General features: G+C 35.1%; 1 protein-coding gene across 1 annotated transcript; it reads right to left on the bottom strand.

The window, feature by feature from the left end:
• Nucleotides 1-698: 698 nt before the first annotated feature.
• On the bottom strand, nt 699-17,948 carry LOC132287162 (ubiquitin carboxyl-terminal hydrolase 18-like). The gene is made up of 11 exons (XM_059789684.1): nt 17,389-17,948; nt 13,925-14,105; nt 13,746-13,834; nt 13,513-13,598; nt 13,221-13,383; nt 12,407-12,530; nt 6,836-6,993; nt 5,061-5,145; nt 4,615-4,827; nt 4,067-4,128; nt 699-2,384 (listed from the first exon to the last, which is right to left on the bottom strand). The coding sequence occupies exons 1-11, from the start codon at nt 17,655-17,657 to the stop codon at nt 1,274-1,276; spliced, it is 2,541 nt and encodes an 846-aa protein (XP_059645667.1). The 5' UTR covers nt 17,658-17,948; the 3' UTR covers nt 699-1,273.
• Between the last annotated feature and the right edge of the window lie 2,445 nt (nt 17,949-20,393).

Genomic DNA, 20,393 nt, shown 5'->3' with positions numbered 1-20,393 from the left:
CGTTTATATCATCACAACCTTACCCTCTCTCACCTTCAGATCATAGCCGCTTCAAGAAACTTCAACCAGGACTCCAGATCGTCGTCAACATTGACAAAACTCAACGGACAAAGTTCGTTCTCTCTTCTCAGATTCTCTCTCTCCTCATATATGAAGTTTTTGCCCTATAAATGTGCAATTTATCTCTTTCATCATTTTATGAATCCCATGTTTCCATTTTTATGTACTTAAGCAAGTTAATGAGAAGTCGATCAATAATAATATCAAAATTTTCCATTTCACCTACTCTGTTCACAAACATTAGGCAAAATTTGGTGCACAACCCTAATACAGTAACAGTCTCCCTACTCAGTAGAGTTTTTATACATGATCGAGTGTTTTCGTGGTCAAAGACATGTTAGTAAACAATCATCAGGCCAGTAGCATCAATTTCTAGTAAGCTAGTTTGGGAATAAATCCAATTTAAATGAACACATACCAAGTCCTGGCCATTTCAAGTGAATATTGTTACCTTCGTGTCTGCTAAATAACCTTCCATTTCCCGTCATTGGTCGCTGACGGTCCCCAAACAGTCAAGAAGCCCCAAGTGTCTAAACTTTCAAATCCAAGGTCCATATTCAATATAGATTCTGATCATCAACACAAAACATAATAGACAACCATAATGGAAGTAAAGTAGAGATTAAGCAAAGGTCATCTATGACGAAAAGAGAACTCCCACACAATACCAAATTGTATCCTTGCATTTGTCACATTTTAGTTAGAAGTTCGCCTAAAAAAAAAGGGACAAGAACATCCAAGATTTCTACAAATATTGAAACCCAGGATAAAGTTCCCAACTAGACTATTTCCTTGTCGAGATGGGAAAATTCAAGAATATAAAAATTTGCAGAATTAAAAGGATTCACCTTAAGTGTAATTATAAAATATCTATGTCTTCCATTTGAATCTCCAGATCATAACGACACGTGTGTGAAATTAATCTGTACTCCTGCAAAGAACTTCCATATCCATATTAACAGCAATTCGATAAATGTAGGGACTGATCACCAACAGTTAAACTGATATTGATGGCGTCTCTTGTCGAGAATTCTCATCTTTCAAAGATGCTACTCCAATGTCATTCAAAATACATTAGGTACTGCCTGCAAAATTTGAGTTGTAAGGAAACAATCCTCTTCAAGATTACAGGTCTCCCATCCACCAGTCTTAAAGAATTTGATCTTATCTTACCGGAAGGAACAGTTCCACTCAATTCATGAAATTCCCATCATCAGTCAGAGTTCCCCACCAATGCATGGTCATCCTCAACAGTATTACTCATGCTCTTGTCTGAAAAATCGGGAGCACAGGAATCTCCATTGCCAATGTCAAAAGATTCACTGGATTTACCATGAACAATCTCATCCTCATTCAGTAACTTCCCATCTTGTTCCTCAAAAGAACTAGGAGACGACGAACTATTCAAGTTAGAGAGAGGTTTTTCCACATCTTTCATCTTGCCACCATTTTGATGAGGGAAGCCAGGTTCACCAGATGCATTATTGCCACTGCTGAGGTTGCAAGCAGATGCCAATTCACCAATTTTTAAAGGAACTTTTGCATCTTTCTTTGTAAAATTGCAGCGGGGTCGCTTCCCAAGAAAACCAGGAGAAAACAGAGGCTTTAGTTTTGTACCTTTCCCTACTACATCTTCAATGGTACCAGATGATGACAAACCCTTTCCAGACACAACCTTTTCCTGCTTACCTTTGGAATTGACAAGGTTCGTTTTATCAAGGATGATTTCACGTGAGCTTAAACCAGCAACAGACGCATCATGAGATGCTTCACCCTTCTCACATACACCATTCTGAGGGGGCAGAGAGCCCTGAGTTGAAGAATTCATTGATACAAACTCATTGCCTCTACTGTTCTCAGCTCCAAATTCATCCTCCAAACCAGAATCAGGGGAAGGCGACTCCCGACTCCGAAAATAAGCTTCAGGTGTATGCGTCTCAGTTAAGGAAGAAACAACTCCAGAGACCACTCTATGAGCATGGCCAACAGAAGCAGTTTCTTCGGCTGCACCAGAATGTTGATTGCCATAAAATTCAGTTCCTTTTTTGACAGTTGGACTTGACCCACAATCTACCATATCTAGATCCTCTTTTAGATCGTATACGGAAGATGACTCTTCTTCACAGCTAGAAACATTTTCTTGTGAGCTGGCATCATATGGCAAGGAAGCAGAAATGCCAACCCTACAATTTGAGTCTCTTGTAGAGAAGCATTCAACTGAGTGTTCTGGGCAAGGTTCTAACTCTTGGGCCATTTTCACTATTTGATGGTCCTTCTCCCTTGAAGGTTCAATGGGATTTAGACAAGATGGCCGGGCACAAAACCTACAATGCAACAGGCAAACAGGATTGTTTGAGTATCCATTACCATCAGTTATTCAACAGAGATGCTATGAACGAGACAGCAGATGTACATGTCTGTCTGCGATGCATGTCAACTAAAATACACCCCCACCACATCCATTTTCAACAAATAAAAATGCATTACATCTGTAATTGAAGAGAGAAATAGAAAATGAAGAACACAAGGATGTACGTGGTTTAGCCATAGGGCTTCCATTCACGGCACACAAAGCCCAAAGGGCTACATATCTTTATTGTACTCTCTTGATTTTTGTATACAATGATCACCTTCTTTAGAGGTGAAATGAGAAAGACTTGTAGCTAGAAAATAGAAAATACTTGCTCTACAAGTATTCTTGCTTTACAAGTATTTAATAATAAAGAAATTACACAGAAAGTCAAATACAAATATGGCAACAAGTCTCATAGCAATATTCCGTCAATGAGTAATTTAAGTAAGGGTTCCTATAATAATATTCTCCAGCCATATTAGCAATCTGAAGTTGGAACAGACCACAGAGGCTTTAGCTCAAGTGATACCGCCATGGTGCAATAGCGGGTACCCAAAAACAGTAAAAAGAAAAAGAAAAAGAAAAAGAAAAAAAAGAAGGCTGGAACAAGTCCGTTGTGTGTTAATACAGAAACCAAAGAGGCCCTAAGGAACTCTGTTGTGTGCTAACTAGCTCACAAGTCCATTTCAATCAGACACAATCCTACGTACACCAGAACACTTCAACTCAAATTCAGATCACTCAAACAATGTGTTACGACAAATGCAGTGAACCAAGCAACAATTACGAAACACGACCAAAAGAAAAAAAAAAAAAAAAAAAAAAAAAAAACACCATGCAAAGATTTATACATGGTTCGGCAAAGCTTATGTCCACGGTGGAGATCCGGTGAAAGTCTTCAGTGTGTAAAATCGAAGATGACATGTTTCAGCCCCTCATTCTCTCTGTACGATTTTCAGTGTCTTTTAATCATCACACTCCAAATTCTAAGCGCCCTTATATATCGGCTACAAGAGAGTACTACTTGGGGTCCACGACCCATGAGAAAAAATGGGTCAAATTTTTTCCAACAGGTCATCGGGTCGCGTTCACTAAATTCGGGCCACAACATCACACAATGCAATCCATTTTTTGTTCTTTTTAATTTTGCTGAGCGACAAGGGAACTTGAGACAACCGTAAATAAAAAAATGCAATTTTTCGATATAGCTATCGTCCAAATAAATACCATAAATTTCCCAACAATTGAACTTCCTGAACCTTCCTTAAAGGCCATCTCCCATCACTAGTCCCACCGACGCGCGGAATGCTAGGAGGGAAAAATTGGAGATTGACCCGCTCTTCTTATGCCATATCAAATTACTGGCTCTAATTTCTATTGCGTATCACAAAGTGTTCAACTTGGATTGCTGTTAAATAGCTTATTAGCATTCAACTCTCTAACTACCTAACAATATGAACATCTATCATAATCCTCGGTGCTATACTTTTAATCAGTTTCAGTGAGATGATCTGGATAGAACTGCTTCAACCATCTAATACCCAATGTTAGGGTCCTCGATCATCTTTGAGGCATAAGGAGTGTGATAACTGACCGTCGAGGGATGACATTGACCTGTAACTAATAGCATTTGAAAGTGAGAAAGACAGCTACCTGCTATATAAGAGCATATAAGCTCCCTGAGAAAGCACCTCGTCCAATTCAACACTCGTAACCTGAGGGGAAAAAAAAAAAAAAAATGAATTAAGCTAGATGAAGTAGAGAAATTAATTACATGCATTAGGAAAATCTGTGCACACTCCTAACCTGAGAAAAGTCATTAGACATTTTAGTAACTAATGTACATTAATTACAATTTTTTTTTTTTTTTTGCACATGTAGAACACTGCTGAACAGAGGTTTGCAAATTGATTGATCACAATGATAAATAGAAGGGAAACTTAAATATGAGAGACATTTACAAAAATGGGTTCCCATATAGGATGATTTTTTCTTCTCTTCAAGAATTCTCACTATTACACTGTGAAATCAGATGCCATGGCAAATGAAGGATGCCAACATAGGATTTATTGAGGTTATAAGATTACCAACTCTTACAATACATGCATGCAAGAAAAGAACTAATTGCATATGTGTAGGGTAGGGGGTGGAATCTCTCTCACACACACACACACGGAGAGAGAGAGAGAGGACTATTCTACCTTACAGTCATCAATCCTGTACCAATTTCCACAAAAATCCTTGGCATAGCAAATGTAATGGCCGAAAAATGACGCATTAAGCATGTCCACATGTACAACTACTGCGTATAGCTTGTATATGTCGTTACCATCTCCTGCTTCACTCATGTATGGTCTAAGGTCCAAAGTCTCAGGGAATGTCACCCTCTTGTTGAGTTTCCCAAACCTCCCACTCTGCATATATGTAGACAGAATACTTTAAGAAATTACATGGGGAAAAAAAAGTTTTAAAACAGAATTAAGCATTTAATTTGAAGAAAGAGATTCTCCAAACATGTAACAATATTCATGATAAAATTTACACCAACTCAATATATAGTTCAAATTTCTGAGAACAAATTAATCACCATGTCTTTTAAGGTAATTCCATAAATAGATGAACATGTACCAATCAACATAGCACAGACCTGAAACCTTTTTAAAGCAATTGTAAGAATATTTGGAGCTCGTCGAATGGTAAGGCGCTTCCATGCCATGACATAATCATTGCATCTGCAGGAGGACAAGAATATCATAATACAGTAAAAGTGATATGTTGGCATGTAAAGCACATAATTAAACTAATATGATAACTACAAGCATAGTGATTGAAATTACTACAATAAGCAAATAATTTTCCCCATAGATAGATGATATATCATTAAACCTCAGTTCATGGTTGGGGAAAGAACAATAAGAAAGAGTCAATGTTGAATTGATCGTCCATTAGATCCTCCACCAGACAATTTATAGATGTATCAACAAAACTTTCATCTATGATGGCAAAAAAGAGTTTCATCTCATTCTATATACAGTAAAACATAAAAATCCCCAATTTTCCCAATTTTCTCTTGGTTGTTTGTCAATTCACTCTAAAACAGGTCGAAATGGCAGATACTAGATAGTAATCATGATATGTAACAGAATTCATGATATCAGTGTAGAAATGAACAGGAAAATAGGTTCATCCACAAAATTCACCAAATGCAATATTTGATTTTAATAAGGAATTTGTGATACAATGTTATTTCAACCTCTCAAAATAAACATGTAGACCACAGTCATCTTAGGGTTCATGAAGCAGAGCAGGCTAACATTATCATTTGACACACCAGGTAATATACTTATTCTACAGTAGTTAAAATATTTTAAACAAGTTTATGGAGAGACCCGAGTAGATCATTTTCATATTTTGATTTTAATATTGTGCAATTCATACATCTAGAAGGCACCTATTCATAATTCTACAGTATATATGTTACAACCAAAGGGCATCTAGCCCAATGGTATAACCTCCCCATCTTCAAAAAATATAGGGGAGGGGTTAGAGTCCGGGTGTGAGAAAAAAAGTGTGTGAGTGGGTGTGTTCCTTGCAAATGGGAAAAAAAAAAAAAAAAAAGTACATATGTTACATGAATTTCTAATGATAACAAACGAAATATAATTGCTATTTTCATATTGCATATTTAGTCTAACATTTTTTCAATGATAATAATGAAAACAGACACTGCTCCACACCTGAGAGAAAGGAACTATGTCTTAGTTAGGCTTCGATACATTTATTTACACAGAAATTTGAATGACTAATACATATCATGTACATCTACACCTTCTTATTTTAGTTCATAAAAAATTTGCAGGTCATTAACGACGTCAATTAGTTTTCTCTAGAGTAATGGGGTTAGGTACAGGAATGACTCTCCGTTAGTTGGACCAAGTTTCTCGGAATATTGCAGAAAAGTTTAGCTACCATCCTAAACATCAGTTAGAAGCCTCGTATAAACTGATTATGCAAAGACTAACCACAAACTCATCCCTGCATAAATGCAAAGTTAATACTCCCTCCGTCCCAAAATATGTGTCCATTTTGGGGAGTAGAAGTTTCTAAGGGGACATGCAATTAATGCATTGTCCCCTTGTAAAATTACTAAGTTATGCATTCAAGTTTGAATATAAATATATATATATATAGTCAAGTTGGATTTTTTTTTTAAACTTTAAGGGCATTCATGGAAAGATGTGAAATATATTGTTTGAACGTTTAAAGTGGGACAAGTATTTTGAGGCAGCCCAAAAAAGAAAAATGGATATTTAAATTGGGAAGGAGGGAGTAATATATACCAGAGGGCATGCAGCACAACAGTGCTAGCCAAAAACATAATGCGTGACCATTATTTGGACAGGGAAGAAAGAAAGCTCTTACCCATCACATTTATACATATTATCTCCGTGAAGCCTCTCTCTGACAGTGAATTGGTCTAAGCATTCCTCCAAAGATGCAGCATCCCCTTGAATTTCAACAGTTAAATCCATCATATTTTCATACTGATTTGAAATATTATTGCATTCCGTACAAATCACCTGGAAAATAACGGTAATACATTCAGGACAGACTTGAATATAAAAGTTACAGCAAGCTGTGGAAATGGAAATATTGTGTATATCAAGACTATCAAGTAAGTTTTGCTATTTAGAAAACTAAGAAGAAGGCAAATGAAAATTGTCTCCAAGGAGGCATATGAAAGAAGTTCCCAACTACATGAATTTCAAATTGCTTTGCCAATTATGTCTCAAGAATGGAAAATTATACTCTGATGTCAGAAGCCATAAGAAGAAAACACTCGTCATGTTTACAATGCAGCACCTGCATATCCTAAAGCACATCTATCCTCATCGTCATCTATTCAAGTACATCAATTACACACATGGAAAACTACTAAGATTCGACCCAATTACTTTAATAAGCTTGGACGTCGTACAAATTTTCTCATCCGGACTTCTTTCCCCTGTAACTACAGTTTTTTAACCACATAATAAAATAAAAAATATTTTCCAAATATATATATATATATATATATATATGTATATATAATTTTCATTCTGAATACAAGTTAGATGACCTTAGCCAACCAACCCCCGCCCCCCAAAAAAAAAAGAAAAGAAAGAAAGATACGTTGCCCTCTCTATGAGCAAGGAATGGAACAAAGAAAAGTTAACAGAAATTCAAGCCCAGCTAGACCACTCCTTGTAAGCTCACTAAATCATGATCCACTCCAGAAATACAAGAGAACCAGGTGTTGTTACCTACAATATCAAGACACTTGAAACTCAGTAAACTGTGGCAACAGTTTCTCTTCTACGAGTAATAATTCAGGGCAGTAAAGAGCACACTATCAAACTTGTAAGGAAGAGATGCAGACTCCAAGAGGAAGCCAAATACCCTTAAAAAGAATATTGATCCAATATATTCTTTAATGTCAAAAAAGACAATCTTTTGGCTCTTATCTTTTTCTTTTGTTTCTGACTGAACTAATAATAAGCAAGTAAAAAATCAAATATAGGAATTAATGAAAATGTGAAAGTTGCCTATGATGATTGTTATGGATGTTAGAAAGTATTCTTTTCCCCTGGTAATTCTTGAACTCCAAAAGGACTAGTTAGAAGCAGATATTAGTCTCTCAATAAGGGATACTTTCATATAACTGACATACAATCACCAGTATCTTACGATACAAAATATAAAGCAAACGACACAATATGTTTTGTGAATAAGAAGTAAGTATTACATATTAAACATATGATATATTATGCCATGTGAAGAAAATACAAAACAGACTATATGCACACACTTAGCCAATTGTAAATGTCTTTTAAGAAAACCACACAATGTAAGAAAAACATATTATTCCACTCCTTTAAGGGAATGTTACGATTTCAAATACATTTACAAACAGATTAAAAGAAAACATTTAACCTGTTTCACTCACTTCTGCCATTTAAATAAATTAATAAAAATTATAAAAAAATGCTAAGAATTTGAGACTATTTGTTATGCCATCTACAGCCCAAGTGGTCTTGTCTACTGATAATTAGAGACCTTCATAGAGTGTGCTATTGGAGGCAAAGAGATATCATCTTGTTAATCAAAGTAACATATAAGACTACCCAACATAAGGGATGGGGCGTAAGATGAAGTATTTATTAAGTAAACAGTCAAAAAATGTGACATTCGTGAAATGGAAAGGCACGCATTATTCAATTCAAAGTTGAGATCGAGGAAAACATAAAACTCACAGAAGAAGAATAGTCAAAATAAATCCCTTGGATATATGGATCAATCACTTAAGGGCTTTACAAAGTAACACCCGATCGATGTACATACACTAAACTTTCTCAAAAGAAACAAGTGCATCATATGCATCTCAACAGAAAGAGGTGTTCTACACTTCAAACTTTCTCAAAAGATTCATCAAAAAATAAAGCTACAAAGGAGATAACACCCATACATAAACAAATATCAAGGACATGACAACTAGTAGAGGGGATCAATTATAGAAGAACCAAACTGAATGAGGAACGGATTCATAAATCGACATCTATAGAGTTTGAGGTAGAAAATGACTAACTAAGGTGATTCAATGGGTTTGGAATCTGATGCCTAGCTTTGTATTACCTCCCTTGTGATGAATTTGATTAGCCTAGCCTAGCCTGGGGTCCCATAATTTTCACCCCTATAGTGTTTTTCACATAAATCTTGGTGTTATATGTGTGAATGTGCTTATTTGGGTTCGGGTTAATCTCAGATTACCTAACACATCTAACCAAGATCAAACCGAATTGATGTCAAGTTAAAGCTTATCAAACCAAACCAACCCAAACAAAAAAAATACTTGCCCAGCATCTAAAGACCAGATTGGAGCATATGTTAGGTTCAAGTTGGCCGCTCAAGCTGTGCATCCACATGAAATTTCTCTTTAAATAAGGTTCATACTTTCACAATATTGGTGTCAATTAGGAAGCACCGACACGCCTAAAAGGGCAAAGAATCCTTGTCGGACACGTGTTGGACATTGACAAGTGCCGGACACACCCCAACACCAAAAAATGTGTCTGTGTTTTTCTTTTTTGAATATTCGGACACGGCATGGACAAGCGTCCGACACGTTATGGATATGTGTCCGACACGCGTGTCCCATTCTTGGGGTATTTTTTTTTTTTTTGGTGGGGGGGGGAGGAGATAATTAAGGCATTCTTGGGGATTTTAAAGAAAGTTTTAAAAAGAAAGCTAAGTTGAAATGTAAATATGAGGAGTTGTTTAATAACTTTCAGTGATATGATGTTCATTACATAATTACTTAAAAAAGGTTGTTTTATAAAACATTTTTTTATTAGAACAATCAGATATTCATGCTTATAGTTTAGTTCATAGGTTCAAACTCTTGCACAATCATCTTTGACTCTCTCTTGTTCTCCCATTGACCAAGCTTCTCTGCCCGTGGATGGTCTCTCTCTCTCTTCTTCTTCTTCTTCTTCGTCATCATCACAACCATTTATACTTATTTTTTTTTTTTTACGTTCACAGTTTTTTTTTTTTTTTTTGTCTCCTTTTTAGTGCCTCTTAGGTGATCAATTCGAACACTATGAGATCTCTACCTAAATAATACACATCTACAAGGCTATTCTCCACTAGGATAACCCCCGTCACAATTCCAACCATACGAATTCTGACTGCTTGGGTTTGTGAGAATGAATCATCTAAACAATGTTTATTTGTAACTGCCCATGCTTATTTTCAATCAGAGACTAATTTCATATATAATTTTCGACATCTAACAAGCACCCCTGCTAATATTACATTACACATTTCGAGTAAGAAAACGATTTTAAAAGGTTTATGAAGATTATGCCGAGATAATGACCTCAATGCCAAAGATAAGGAAAATGCCTCAAGGAAAAGTCACAATGAGTACAAGTTCTCATGCCTCAATGCTATATGTCTGGATTATGTGTCTTGGCAATTTGGAGTGGCTGCAAACAGGAACTTTAAAGTTCTTTCCTTCCTATTTCAAGGATCTAGACTGTGCATTCCCCCTGTAGTGAAGTTAGAAATTTCTTAGTTTGGGAATTGCATACAGGAGGACTTTCCGGACACTTTGGGAGGGAAAAAAACTGTAGCATTAGTTGAAGATAGGTTTTACTGGCCAGCCCAGAAGAAAGATGTAGCCAAAAGTTTATCCCAGTGTCGTACATGACAATTAGCAAAGGCTCAAAAACAAAACACTGGGTTATAAACTCCTTTTCCTGTTCCACATACACCTTGGAATGATGTTAGCATGGATTTTGTCCTTGGGTTGCCTAGAACAGCTAGGGGTCATGACTCTATCATAGTTGTATATAGATTCTCATAGATGGCACATTTCATTCCTAGTAACAAAACTGTAGATGCCTCCCATATAGCAAAATGGTTTTTCAGGGAAATAGTTAGGCTCCATGGGTTACCTACTTCCATAGTGTCAGATAGGGATGTCAAATTCCAAAAAGACTTTGGAAGCTTTTTGGAACTTCACTCAAGTTCTCTACAGCTTTCTATCCTCAAACTGATGGAAATTTTGTTGATTTGCCTCAATTAATATTCCATTGTTATTTAGCACATTCTAATTTTTTTGAAGACTAATTAGGCTGAAAATAAAGAATAACACTATTTAAGGAAATTTAGACCCAGTAACATTGAATAAGCTATCCCAACTTTTTATCAACAATTAGGTGATAACGCTTGGTGCAATGGCACTTAATTGACAAGCGTCAAAAAACAGGTTCTAGTCTCAAAGAAGACACTTTGTGCAAAATAATGTCAAATGTTTGGTTTAATTCCAGTTTACCCCTCCCATACACCACATAGACGAGAACAGCGCTGCGTGGAAAATTGATAGTTGAGAATGAAAACTAGGAATGCCCCCCCAACAGCCCCCCCCCGGGGGGCGAAAATACCCCACAAAAAAAAAAAATCCCCATCCCCGTTTAACAAAGTAAAATCCATCCTTGTCCAAAACTGTTTATCAAAAGAGCCCCATACCCCGTCTCCACACCTGTTTAAATTCCCCCACCCCATCTCCACCCGCCCCGTCCCATTTTACAGATTTTTTATTTATTTTTTTAAAAAAGAAGAAAATATATGAGTTTATGAAATGGTAAAAGGATAAGATATTAGGGTTTTAGTGTTTTAGTTTGTGAAAGGGTTTTTTAGCATCTTTAGTATTATATGGGGGTATTTAAGTAATTATACAATATAAACAGGGCAGGGGTGGGGGGTACCTATCCCTGTCCCCGCCCCGCATCTGCGCAGGTTTTTATCCCCTCACTCCATCCCTGATTAAACCACCCAAAACCATCCCAATAGGGATGGAGCGGGGTAATTTGCCATCCCTAATGAAAACCTACCTTCCTAGCATCATAATTCAGCATTGATAGAAATTATGAATATACATAACACGTTCGCCACATTTCATTTAAGGAAAAAAGCTTTATTTTCACATTTCGACCTTAGAACTACAATTAAGACCATTAGCCAATTTCCAGGCTTTCTATGACCAGATAAATTTGACATATTCAGCAATAAGCCAGACAGAAGAGGAGAGAATAGAAACATCATCCAGCAACCTAAATAAAATCTAGGGATTAACAGAGTCTCATTTGACTGACAAAAAGAATCATCTTGTCAATAAGAAGCTTGTCATTGAGCTAGGCGCAAATAATCAGCATATCTTATTTTTTTGGCAAAGGAAGGTTCAAGACATTGTGCATTCTTTCTGTTGGAAGTAATATAGATAAACATGGATTACGTCTACCCTAAAACTAAAGTAGAAACCACAATAGATAAGTCTTAGATAATAGCAAGTCTACACAATTTTAAAAGGTGCACTTGACACATACAAGAATGTAACCTTTACAAACAAGAAGCAGGGCACTTGGATTTAATATCAGTGGAATAAGGTACCTGAGATTGGAGGTGACCACCAAATATATGTTGAATAAGAGTTGTCTCTTGAGAGCTAGGATGAAGGGCCTTTTCTCCACCAAATTCATCAAGGCATACTGATTGCATTGTATCAATTGCGAACCTATGAATGAACGATATTTGTCAAGTGGAACTAGAACTTTTTGCATCAAAATGATTGCATTTTATCAAATTGAACTAGAGCTTGCCATAAATTACACTTAACAAATGAGAGTTTGTTGGAGATTGTCTCAAATTCCTATTCTAATTATGTTTCTATTTTAGAGTTGTATTCTGTTAGGAAATTCTTGTTAAGCAAGTCTTAGACTCCAAAGAATTGTAATCCTTGTCCAACAAAGAATTTTGTTTGTAACTCTACAAATAGGTGTACCTAGGTTTTGGGTTAAGACTTATGAGATTGAGACATATGTGGTCTCATGAGGGACTTAATGGGTAGAGGTAGTTTATGGGTTGGTAAAGTAGGAAAAACACCTGTGATACTAGTAGCGAGGAGATAGGCTCGTGGAGTGGTACATGGTAAAAAGGCATGTAAACGGTGCTGGTACTCTAGTGTTGTAATATCTCTACAAATGATAGTGGAATCTCTTCTCATCCGTGAATGTAAGCTGATTTTGGCTGAACCACGTTATATCTTGTGTTTGTGTGTGATTGCTTTGTTGGCTTTATTGGATCTTTGTGTTAGTGCATTTCCGCTGCCCCCATCAGAGTTTGTCTGAAATATTTCTCTAGATTGATTCCGTAGGTTCACTAGAAAGATTAAATTCAACTGCACTCTAAAGCAAGAAACAAGAACCTCATGAACTCATGGGCATCCTCCTGTTCCCCATAACCAAGATTACCACCAATATTAGGTAACCGTGATAGAATGTTGATTGGTGAAAAAGGATTCTGACTTTTGCTTGCTCTTTCAACATGGGTTTGAAATTCGCATAGGAAGCACCAATCATTCCGTCTGCCTGAAAAAGAAGAAACAACAAATAGAAAGTCAGGAATTGTTTGACCATCTAAAATAATAATAATAATAATAATAAATAAATAAATAAATAAAACATTAGGCCACTAATAGTTATGAAATATGTACTTACATTCTCTCCGATGGCCTTTCTCCAACAAGTAGGCAACAAGTGGCCGAGTATGTGCAAGACATTGTAGAACTACATTGGCAAAGCAGCTACAGAGAAGCAAGAATCAGATAAAACGTTACGATTGAGAACTCTGGTACATAACAATGTGTAATATGCTAATATGAAGCTCTCTAGCCAGTGAAAGCATTCAAATAATAATTTCATAACACAGCACTAGCATGGTAAACATGGACCTGTTTCCACAATTTAAAAGCCCACAAGGAGGAAAACCAGCCGTCTCCCAGTTAAAAAATTCCACAAAATCCTTGTAGGGGAAGAGAATCTGAAAATATGAACGCAAATTACTGGTTTAGTCAAATACTTTTCCAGAATATATAAAAAAATATATGAAAAAAAAAAAACATTTATTTACCTTTTTTAACTGTTTGAGAGTCTTATTGGTTCCACTGCCAGGAACTAGTGCAACAGCACAACCTCTACGTCTATGTTGCATAGATTCAGACTGCATTGAATTTACTTTGCCAAGTAATTGGAAGTCCTTGCATTTTGTCTTGTGCCCAGATCTCCAATGGGATACTTGACAAGCTTTTGAGCTGGCAAATGAAGGAGTAAACATTAAAATTCTAATGATACAAAAAATTTGACCTATCAAATATGCATAAAACCAATATAATAGATCAAACTCCAGGACAACAAAAAGTTGAAAGTAAACCAAAGCAGCAAAAAAGATAAAAGAACTGGTTAGTTACAAAAGGACTGGAAGTGGATAGTAGTAACAGAAAAAATAAAGAAACATAAAAATGAAAAGGAAAAAAGAAAAGAAAATAAGGAGCAAAAGCTCCCACACAGAAATAAACATGTATCTACTGGAGCAAGAAAACAAACAGCAACATAAACTGTAATTGCATCCATGAAAATTTCTACTCGGCTTGCATTATCAGTGGAAGAACAAAAGGTCCACATTTAAATAAAAACTCACTTCAATGCATCCAAATGATACTTCTAAATCAACTAAAAATAATATTTCAGAGACTATAAAAACAGATGTGATTGCGGACTAATTCAAAGCTTCTTCCTGGTCATTTATGTGATCCAATATTGAAGCAAAATATCATTTCAATATCAAGATCAAACTTATAACATCAGCAAAGCAAAGAGGCAAAGAATAACAAGGATGGTTTATCTGAAGCACTTAAATTGGATAGCTCATTCATTAAAAACCTCGTAAAGGTTCAGTATCTGAGGAGAAAAAACTATTTGGTATTGGATTGTCTCAATATTTTGAATCACAACCAGACAGCAATAATGATCTATAGCTAGACCATACTTTCTTAAAATAGACACAGTACATCCAAAGCTTGTCATTGCCTCTCCAAACACCAACCTTGATCCATGCTAATGGGCCCAACAGACAAATCTTTAGTTAATGAATTCTAGTAGAATAAAAACCTCTACACTTTTTCATCAGTAGTTTAGGGCCAATTTTGTTGCATTTAAGTTCTTTGCATTAATTACAACAAGGATTGAGCCAATTCTATCCAATTTATCCGCAATTTCTTCAAAAAAAAAAAAAAAAAAGAAACGGTAAGAGCAGTTTCCAACTAAAAAGGAGAGAGAGAATACTCTCACTTTTTTCACAGCATACCAGCAAGTGAAAAACACCATCAATACAGAAGTCTTATTTTCATTTCGTGATTATAATATATTGAGAGCCACTGATGGGATAGTAAGACAGCAATCACAAATCTGCAGAAATACAGAAGTCTTATTTTCATTTCATGATTATAATATATCAAGTCATTGATGGATAGTAAGACAGCAATCACAAATCTGCAGAAACCCTTCAACAGCAAAGTGTATACACATATGTACAAGAGCATGCAATTTGGAACTTTGGACAAGTTTCCACCACTCAAACATATTACATATGAACAAGGGTGTTGACCAAAGTCCAGCTATTTTATGAAAAAGAAAATGTTGTAGAATATAGTTTCCATGACAAGAAACAACAAAATATATTGAGGGGACTTATGCACGCTATCACTATGAAAAAAAATATATACAAATACTTCTTACATGAGATTCAGGTTCGGTTTATATACATATAGAGTATAATAATATCTTTTTTTATCAGAGGAATGCCCATTCCTTTATAGTAGAACTTATCCAGACACACACTAGGCCACGATGCCATGTATCAATTTCATTTGAAAAATACATTGTGGGACTGGTTCCAAGAGAGAGAATTGAACCGAAGACGACCGCCTTGTCAAGCATGGTCATTGACCAACTATAACACTTCCCACGTACATGCCTTTTTACCATGTACCACTCCACGAGTCTATCTCCTCCCAGTGACCCTTGGTGTTTTTCCTACCCTACCAACCCACAAACTACCTCTACCCATCAACTCTCTCACGAGGCTACATCTTTCTCAATCTCACAAGTCTCAACCCAAAACCTACTATTTATAGAGTTCCAACCCCAATTTCTTGTTGGACAAGAATTACAATTCCTTCGAACACAAGACTTGCCTTAAAAGAAATTCCCTAATAAAATACAACTCTAAAATAGAAACCTAATTAAACTAGGAATTTGAGACACAAGTCTCAACAGGACCTTAAACATGATAACTCACGAAAAGGAAAGAAATGGATAGCACAAGAAAACTGAACATGGGCTTAAAGGGACAAGCATCAGTAACTCCATCAATATTAAAGAGGCCAATCCAATGACATCTCCTAATACAATCAGCTTTCATGACAGAAATCACTAGTAAAATATCCCTATCATGCCTTGGACACTACCAAAACTTTGCCATCAATTTCAGAATCATCTTCATCTAAAGTCTTAAGCATTCTAGCAACATAGAGCATTTATATCATTGTAATGACCAGACCGTGAACATGTGAGGGTGGTGTAAACCGAGTACTCCGTATAAGAAACTGTCTGAAACTAATAGAAATCTCTATAATGAGGCCCGTAAAACTGTGAAGCTAATAAATTTCTCTATTTAAGGTACCTTTTAAGTCACTAGAGCATGTTAATGTATAAAGATTGAATCTTTGAAAGGCCTAATTGTCCCCAAAAGCTGTAAAGCCCATCCAAGGGGGATTAGGACTTGTTCTCCACTATAAACGAAGATGAGAAAACACATTAAAGCTTCTTGTACTGGGGTACTAGACTGACTACAAAGGCTAAACAAATTCGGAAAACGATGTTTGGTGTTGGCATAAGCATTATGTACCATTGACCGTAAACAAAGAGTCCTTCTTGTCTTCCTTTTAGCAAAATAGCATCATGAATTTTTTAGTAGAATGTGACACAATAGAATTCTGGGTTTCGACTCTGGATACCGAATAATAGTAAACATCAACCACTATACACTTACAATTGTTGGAACCAATATATCAGCCTTCTTTGATGCTTCAAAAATTACTTCTAGTTCCACTCATGAACCAATTTTATCCTGTTTTTGCTTCCAGAATTTTTCGACAAGTGTTTTTGCCTTTCATGGGTGACATAAAATCAATTCTTAACAAAATATAACCAATTTCCACACCTATTTTCATCTACTTCCTCCACTACCCAAAATTTATACATGACTAAATCATCTTAACATAAGTCCCTCAAGAACAACTAGAATTCGTTAATAAAACATAGCAACAAACATAACAACAAGGAAACCCAATAAAATGGAATAATCAATAACTAAAAACATTGCAATTATCTACAAAGAAAGCCGTATAAATTAATGAAACGGAGACAACCAATCAAAAGAAAAAGAAAAAGAAAAAGAAAAAACCAGAAAAGCCTATCAAGGACCAATATACATACACGATTGAATACGGAATTGATTAGAAAGCGAAAGCTTACCAGTACCGAACCAATTTACACCCAGAGCACTTCTTTGTTCCCAAATTGCCGCAAACCACGCAGGTGTCTCCGGTTCCAATAACGCCGGGCATATTCAGATCACTGTCGAGCGATGCTTGGTGGTCCGAAGACTCAAAATTGGCGTCGACGACGAAGTACTTCGACAACGTGTTCTTCACCAGGTGAAGCAATCCAAAGGCAATGACCAAAGCTGTGATGATGAATTGAAGAAACCAATTGAGATCCACAGGAAATCCAGAGACATGCATCGACGACTCCCCTTGGGTTCCAAATTGAAATTTGTGGGAATTTTCATCGATGAATTAAACTGAACCGCCAGAGAAACACCATATGCAATTGTATATGTGCGTATATATATATATAGACACAGGTATATCTATATATTTAGGACTCTATTTTGTCTCTACTTTCTCACTCTTTCTCTCTCACTAGTTAGGTGTTCTACATTCAACAAACAAGGAAACTTCATGCATAGCCCTTTCAAGTTTTCTCTCTTTTTCCTTTTCTTTCCGAATCGTTCTCAGAAAAGGAAAAGGAACCAAAAGAACTGTTTATGAAAAAAAAAATTTAATAATAATAATAATAATAAATTAATCATTGGTCAACTATGTACGTTTGGTTAATAAATTATAGTAATAAATTAAAATTAATTAAATTCGAATATGTGTTTTAGCAGAGAGTTGAGAAATGAGATTCAAACCATCTTAAATATATAATTTGATTTTGAGATTCCTACATTCTGAATTTAAAACAAAATTCAAATTGATTTTTGGTTTTGCAGAGTTCTAATTTCTAAACAACCAACATTCTACTTCTTTTTAAAATTAAAAATATAAATATAAATTAAATATAACAATTCACGTGGGTTAAAAAAGGTACTGTTTTTTATTGGGTAACAAACAAATCGGTTCTTTATTTTCAGCTGTACATAGAGGTAGTTGTTATAGTTGGTATACTTGTTTGCCCTCTTGATTTGTTAGCTTGAGTTATTATTATTATTATTATTATTATATATAAATTGCTCACATGAAGTTTGAATTAATCACTATTTTGATAAAAAGTTCTGAAAAAATAAAAGATAAAAAAATTGGAGTCAACCTTTTTGAGGTTCAGTAAATCATGGTCAACACATAATATTATTAATTATTAACCCTCCAATGTACAACCTTTAATGGTTAGGGATTGAATTGGGTTTGTGGGATGTGAACATGAGTCAACGAACTCTTCTTTGTTATTTCAAGGTGCATTTTGGGCCCCAAACTTCAGAATTTTGGGGTACTGGAGACGACTCAGTATAGTATGATAAAAAGAGATTGAATGAATTCATTAATGGAGGTAATATATATATATATGTATGTATCATTAATGAAACACAGAACTAGAGTTAGGATTCTTGTTTTATGGATTGAGTGGTGGGTTAATAAATTGAAGAGATAAAAATTATTATTAGCTCTCTCTTTCCGATGAAGCAAATAATATAAAAAATAAATTTTTATATATAATATAAATTATTGTTTGACTCTATTGGAAAGAGAGAGCTAATGATATATAAAAAATAAATTTTGATTAACTTCTAAATATTATGAATTTAAATACTTTCATTAATATAACATTGGAGTTTGTTTCACAACACATGGAACAAACATTCATAGTTATCATTATTAAATTTGAATTTTTTATAATAATTATATTATGTTATTATCGTTGAAAAAGTTACATTTTAGTATCCAAAACTTATTTAAAATCTGTTATGAAGTATATGACAAGTATATAATGTGAGCTACGCGTAGGAAAGTTGTTAATTGATTAATTGTGATTAACTCTCTAAATGACCTAGATGAAGTGATTAGGTCAACTTATCCAATTTTTTTGATTGATTAATTTATCTACAAATATGATCAATTAACCATCCATAAGCACAAAATAAATTCTGAAAAGTAAAACAAAGTTAGATAGAGATGACACCATAATTTTAGCGAGGAAACTAATTAAAAAATCTGGAGCAATTTCATTTAAGACGTATATATAAGCAACTTAAATTTATAAAAATTCTGTAGTTCCTTACCTTCCAAATTTCATATGTAGCAGCGACAAATTTTTATTTTTATTTTTTATATATGGATCTTAATTAAGAGTCAGGTGCTTGCCTCACCACTTCCTAATACTCCGGTGTGGAAAGAGTATTAATTAAGCTTGTTGAGGTTGGCCGATTAGCCAAAGAATTTTATGTAGAGTGCTTAGGAATTGCTTTTGGAGATTATACAATTTTGGATTATTGAACTATGGTTCGTCGTATTGGTCAGTTCGTAACTCTTTTTTCAAGGATTTGATATTGTTACACACCTTCATAAATCGGCCGGTTCAATCGATTTACACTGATATTCGTCCGAATCTGTTACAATGCAATTACGAACCTTAAACAGGTGACTAAAGAAGTGTCATGTACCACACTTAAGAATTGCAAATTAGAAAAAGAAAAATCCCTTTTCATTGTGGAGGACCTTTGTAAGCAAGGGTGGACCTCACCAATAGTTTATTTATTTATTATTATTATTATTTTTTACTATAGGTAATTTTAGCCCGGCCAAAAATAAAAAAATAAAATAAAATAAAATTATTACTAGTATTAGCCTACTCAAAAAAATATTAGTCGACCCCACTAACAAAACCTGAATCCACCCTTGTATGTAAGGCATTAATAACCTTATTGTATTAACCTTATATTTTTGGATTAAATGCTCTAACACCCCTTCAGGTTTGTCTTTATTGTTCACAGATTAAACTAGTGAAAAAAAAAAAGCCTAAACCTCCCCTCAGATTTGGTTAACTTTGCCCTGATACCCCTTTCGTTAATTGACAGTAAAAATATAAAAAATCAACTAATTTTAAAAATATAATGCCAAAACTACCCTTGACTAATGAAGGTGAGATAGACGTATGATGCCATAAATGAGTTTCATGTGATGAACCGAATGTAGATCTGA

The sequence above is a fragment of the Cornus florida genome, unplaced genomic scaffold (assembly GCF_030987335.1).
Source record: "Cornus florida cultivar Cherokee Brave unplaced genomic scaffold, ASM3098733v1 CherokeeBrave_3.0.0_Hap2_Chr11, whole genome shotgun sequence".
NCBI classification, from domain to species: domain Eukaryota; kingdom Viridiplantae; phylum Streptophyta; class Magnoliopsida; order Cornales; family Cornaceae; genus Cornus; species Cornus florida.
This window is presented reverse-complemented; position numbering and strand designations above follow the sequence as displayed.

Excerpts from the sequence above, each read along its gene's own strand:
- LOC132287162 (XM_059789684.1), bottom strand. The coding sequence starts at position 17,657 with ATGCATGTCTCTGGATTTCCTGTGGATCTCAATTGGTTTCTTCAATTC. Across the intron at positions 14,106-17,388 it reads TGTAAATTGGTTCGGTACTG|CTCAAAAGCTTGTCAAGTAT; the intron begins GTAAGCTTTCGC and ends TTCATTTGCCAG. Across the intron at positions 6,994-12,406 it reads GTGGTCACCTCCAATCTCAG|GTGATTTGTACGGAATGCAA; the intron begins GTACCTTATTCC and ends GTTATTTTCCAG.